This window comes from Cricetulus griseus, chromosome 5, assembly GCF_003668045.3.
Source record: "Cricetulus griseus strain 17A/GY chromosome 5, alternate assembly CriGri-PICRH-1.0, whole genome shotgun sequence".
Classification (NCBI taxonomy): domain Eukaryota; kingdom Metazoa; phylum Chordata; class Mammalia; order Rodentia; family Cricetidae; genus Cricetulus; species Cricetulus griseus.
In genome coordinates, this window is record NC_048598.1 from 178,106,959 (window position 1) to 178,112,631 (window position 5,673).

General features: G+C 42.7%; 1 gene segment (V, D, J or C); it reads right to left on the reverse strand.

The window, feature by feature from the left end:
- Positions 1-604: 604 nt before the first annotated feature.
- Positions 605-1,151, reverse strand: LOC118238981. The segment is given in 2 exon segments: positions 605-1,023; positions 1,106-1,151. Coding segments are annotated over 2 exon segments (465 nt in total).
- Positions 1,152-5,673: the final 4,522 nt, after the last annotated feature.

Sequence of the window (5,673 nt, forward strand, 5' to 3'; positions counted from 1 at the left end):
GATGACCCAGCTGAGCTCTAGGATATCATGGGAGAACAGTGTTGGCCTCCGTGTTTAACAACCAGAGTCAAGCAGACTAGAATACAGGTCAGCTCATAGATTTCTGCACATGATATAGACACAGGAGGGACAGTGGTATTGGGGAGCTTTGGTTTAGAAAACACAGATCTGGGCAGATCTGAACCTGATGGACACTGCAGGGACAGAGGAGGTGAGAGAGAAGATTCCAGACCAGCTAGATTTTATGGTCTAACAATCCTGGCTCTGCCTAAATCCTGGGTTTTTCTTAAACACACATTCTATGAGAATTATAATCATGAAATCTGACCAAGCCTCTTCCTAGAATGTGAAAATATTCAGGAGTGTCCGCCAACTTCTTCACCATGTGATTTCATTGACAAAGGCGGGGTCCTTTATGTCCTCATCTCTATCAGTTTGCATTTAGTTCATGAGGGACTATGCCTCATATTTTTATACTAGTACAAAAATATAATGTTTTGAGATCATCATATCACTTCAGTTCATACATGTAGAGAGAATTCCGCGGAAACTTGTTAGATTAAAAAAAAAATGGAGCCATATACTAGATAGGATCATGTCTGCATTATTTGCTGGGCTGAACCTGTGCTTTGTGTGTGCTGTGCGCCCCCTGGTGGCTGTGAGCGGCCTCACAGTGAGGTTTATGTCTGGGTTCACACTGAGATCTCCTCACTGTGTCTATAACACAGTAATAAGTGACGGTGTCCTCAGACTTCACACTGTTCATTTGCAGGTACAGAGTGTTCTTGGCATTGTCTCTGGAGATGGAGAATCGATCCTTCAAGGATAGTGTATACTTTGTGGTACCGTTATCTCCATTAATTTCTGCAATGCACTCCAGCCCCTTGCCGGGAGCTTGGCGGACCCAACCCATCCAGTAGTCACTGAAGGTGAATCCAGAGGCTGCACAGGAGAGTTTCGGGGACTGTCCTGGCTGCACTATGCCACCCCCAGACTCCACCAGCTGCACCTCACACTGGGCACCTGCAAACTCAGAGACTCCTGTCAGTACTGGCCAAACAAGCTTGGTATTTATACCACTCTTGTACACAAACATACTCAGTACCTATTAACAGAGCAACAAGAAAAACCCAAATCAGCCCCAAATCCATGGTGTGGGTGTTGTTCAGTGCTGTTCACTGAATGGTGAGACCTGGGAATCCAGGGCTGGGCTCCCTTGCCTGAGCTCAGGGTCAGTTCTGGGCTGGTTTTCATGAGAAGACAGAGGCCTTATTTGCATGTCTTCCTGGTATATGATAAGTTCTGTTGTGGGAGCCTAGAAATGTCAGGTCCTAGTTTGTGTATAAGTGTGCTTTGGATAGTCTGGCAATAAAGATAATTGTTGGAAAGTTTTGTATCATATTAAGATATTCTCCCTGGTAAACACAGAGTCTCATCCATTTCATTTATACTGGCAAACAGAAGAAAGATGCATTTTAATGTTAGTTTCCCCCAGTCCTTCATGTTCTGGATTATACAGGGCAGTGGACATTGCTTTGCCGTGTGCTCTGTAGCTCTTTTCTGTAAGTATTGTCCCTACTGTGTGAGCTTCAACCTTGATGGACATGGCACTCCCTGAGTTGTATGTAGCCCTGAGTACTGCTGTCTGCTCAGGTTGGGAACCCCTTTTATTGTGACAGAGATTAGTTTTGTGGAAAAGTTAATATAAATAAAGATAGGATGAAATACTGCCCCTAGTAAAACAGGGGCTTCAGAGAATAGAAAATAAGTACAATGAAATGTCACACAGTTAGAACATGTGACTTTCTATTGTGGAGTCTTACAGACTGTGGCTTAGGTTAATCATTAAGAGAAAGATTTGAGTCACAGAAGTCCAACTAGCCCAAATTCTTTTAATCTTAGTGTTGGGAGATGTGCTTACAGGTTTAAAAGTGCATCCACACTGAAAGAAATCTTTTGGAATGACTTAAGGCTAGTTGAAGGTGTTTTTGCTAACAGCTCAAGGTGAAAACCTTGGGAAATAACCTGAAGTTTAAAAAGGCACAGAGTGGAATGAAAGATCTCATTAAGGTCCAGGAAAAAATATACAGCAGCCAGTTATTGTTGGCTGACATGCCTTCCTTGCTAGGATTGGTTGGCGACAAGAGGCAATGATTCATTCCTTGTGCCGTTTTCTGCCCTTACCCTTACCAATATAATATATAGTGTATATGCATATAAACAGATCTGTTAATGAGTGGGGGTGCACCCTGAGGATTTGAAATAGAGATGTTTCTTTTTCATATATAAATTTTAGGTTTGTGATTCTTCTAAGATTTTTTGTAAGATTATTTAGTTGAAGAGAGGGAGGAATGAAGAACGAAGGGGTCTGTACTAGGATGGAGAGACCCACAGGAACAGGTGACCTGAACAAGGGAGAGCACATCGACCCCAGATGCTGTCCAGGAGGCCAGTACAAGACTGATCCAGACCCCTGAACATGGATGTCAATAAGGAGGCCTCTGTACTTCAGGGAGCCTCTGGTAGTGGATTAGTATTTTTCCCTGGTGCAAGAAGGGACTTTGAGAGCCCATCCCATATGAAGGGTTACACTCTTTGGGGAAGGGCCCAGGATCAGCCTAGGAAGACTTGGTGGACTTTGCAGAGCCCCCGTTGAGGGCCCTACCCTGCCTGGGGAGTGGTGGGTGGATGGGGTGGGGGAAGGAAGTTTGGGGGTGAGGGGAGGGAGAGGGAGAAGGGACTTGAAATAAGCTTGTTCCCTATCTAGAACTAATAAAAAAATAAATAAATAAATAAAAGATTATCTTTAGAGATAAATAATAAAATTATTGGTCCTTTCTTTGTAACTGCAAGATGCAGCCTGGCAGTAAAACAATATCTTTCTTGCTTTGACATTGTTAATCTGTAACAAATTGCTTGGATATGAATGTATGTTTTCCTTGGGTGATTTGTTTTTCACCTGTAATACCTAAAAGGTGAACCATGTAAGGAATATGGAAAACATGCTATTTTTTTTTACTTGTATTCATTGTAAGAATTCACTTGAAAAGTAGAATGTAACCACATAGTAATTTTTGTATTGTTGGAAAGATTCTACTGTGGTAGGTGAGCTGTAAGGAAAGAATGAAGACAGGAGAAGGAAAACACCAGGAAAGATGTAGAAGGAGATTTAGGAGCCAGACAAGAGGGATAGAGGGGACGGATCCAGATACAAGTAAGAAAAGAAAGGAAGAACTGAGCCAGAAGCTGACACAGAGACCTTCAGTGTGTGTGAGTGTGTGTCAGTGTGTAAGTGTGTGTGTCAGGAAGTGTAAGTCTCTGGTTAGATGCATATCTGTGTGTGCTGGTCAGCTGTGTAGGTGTGGAACCCGCGGCGCCGCCGTGTGTGTGAGTATGTTCCGTGAGTGTGGAATGATGTGAGTGACCACACTGGATGTGTGAGCTGTGTGTGTGAGAAGTGTGTCGTGATGATATGTAGTGAGTGTGTGGTGTGTGTATGTGTGTATGTGTGTGAATGTGTGTGCATATGTGTTAGTGTTTGAGAGTTCGTGTGAGTGTGTGAATATTTGAGAGTGTGAGTGTGTGTGTGTGTGTGTGTGTGTGTGTGTGTGTGTGTGTGTTCCTTCCCTTCTTTACCAGCCCCAGAGATTTAAATGCTGTCGCCCTCACCAGCTCCAGATAATTCAGAAAACTCAGGTTCATTGGTAGTGAGCTGACATCGTAGGTTTCCTGTCAAACCGTAAGATACTGGAGACTGGTCCTCAGGGAAGCGATACTGGGGTAGTAAACACACAGTGTGTGCAGACTGCTGTGGTGGATCTGGGCTAGGAGACATGATATGGCAGGGACTTGGTAGCATACGATAAAGCCTGGAGTATATTAAAGGCAGAGACACTGGTCTACAAAGGAGGGTTTGTAAGGAAGAAAGAGGAGGGGAAATGTGCCCCCTGTTGGTACAAACTTCCCTGCAGCGAGGTTTGTGTCTGGAGTCCCCTCATTGTGGAGTCTCTTACACAGAAGTAAGTGGCTGTGTCCTCAGGTTTCAGGCTGTTCATTTGCAAGTACAGGATGCTTTTAGAATTATCTCTGGAGATGGTGAACGGGCCCTTCACAGATGCACTGTACTGTGTTGTGTAACTACTCGCTTTGTTTCTACTCTCTGCAACCCACTCCAGCCCTTTCCCTGGAGGTTGGCAGAACCAGCTCATGTATTAATCACTGAAGGTGACCCCAGAGGCTGCACAGGAGAGTTTCAGGGAACCCCCAGGAACTATGAAGCCTCCCCCAGACTCCACCAGCTGCACATCACACTGGACACCTGCAATAGTAGAGAATTTGGGTCAGGAAAATGTTACACACATCCATTGTCCCTCTTACTCACGCCCTCTTCTTACTCGGGCTCCCACACACTCAGCATCTCTTGTTCCCATGAACAACCTTTAAAAATAGATACGAGGAAGATGCAGCTCAACCACAACTCCATGGTGAGAGGTCTGTGTTCAGTGCTGATCCCTGAATGGGAGACAAGGGAAGTCAGGACTGGGCCCCTCTGCTAGAGCTACAGGCTCGGGTCTGGGCTGGTTTTCATGAGCAGAGGGAGACAAATTTGCATTTCTTCCTGCTATATCATCTATGCTAGGGTTGAAAGAGTAGAGGAGGCAGTTATTAGAACAGAAGGCAGAAGCTAAATGGATGAGTTAGCAGTAACAATGTTCAAATGTCACTTATTGTGTGTGTGCTAAACTCTTCAATGTTTTGTCCTTTAAACATTTCAAAAACTCATTCTTCAGAATTATAATAAAATATCATTTTGAAAATTTAGAGACAATTGACATAAAGCTGAGTTAATGTTGAATAGAAATATTAAAATCTAAAGCCTCCTTTGAGGACTGAATTCAGTAGTGTAGCATGCTCCATTGCCTAGACTTGATCCCCTTTTCTGAAGAATATATGCTTAAGAATTATGACTGTTCTCCAGAGTTAGATTTTGTTAAGTGACAAAGCTATTCAAATGCCTAATTTATATATTTGTTGGAGCAAGCCAACTTTTTGCTTGGGTGTGTTTATCATCCTTAGGTATTAACTCACTTTTAATTTTAATACCCTTAGAGGAAGCAGAGGTTCCATGTCTGGGTTAACCAAGGCATCTCCTGCCTGGTCTCTAGGTTGTGTTCAGGTATCGTTCTGTCTATCTGAACTCTTGAAGGTGTGGCACTTCCATAAGGTTTGGACAATAAGTCACAGGATGAGGAATCTTGAAATAATGACATCTTACATGAGAAGAAAATGTTGAATTATAATATTTCATTGTTGAGTTTATTCTGAACGAAGGAAAGGAACTTCACAGTGGGTTTTGGATCTTGTGGGTTGTGTCTCTACTGTTTCTATGGTTTTCCCAGGAAAGTGACTAAGATTCAAAGAAACAACTACAAATCTGTATCAGTCTTGCTTTTGAAACTTCAAGGAGACAAACCATATTCATACTGATTATGGAATAGAATCATTCTAGGTGTACATAAACAGATAATGAGAAATAGAAATCTGATGAATAGGAACAGATTAATTGCATTTGCAAGAAAAGAAAAACAAAATCAATTTACTGATAACGCTGTAAACTGAGAACAGTTTTGCGGAGTACCCAGATGACAAAGAAAACAGTCTTTTCACTCATAT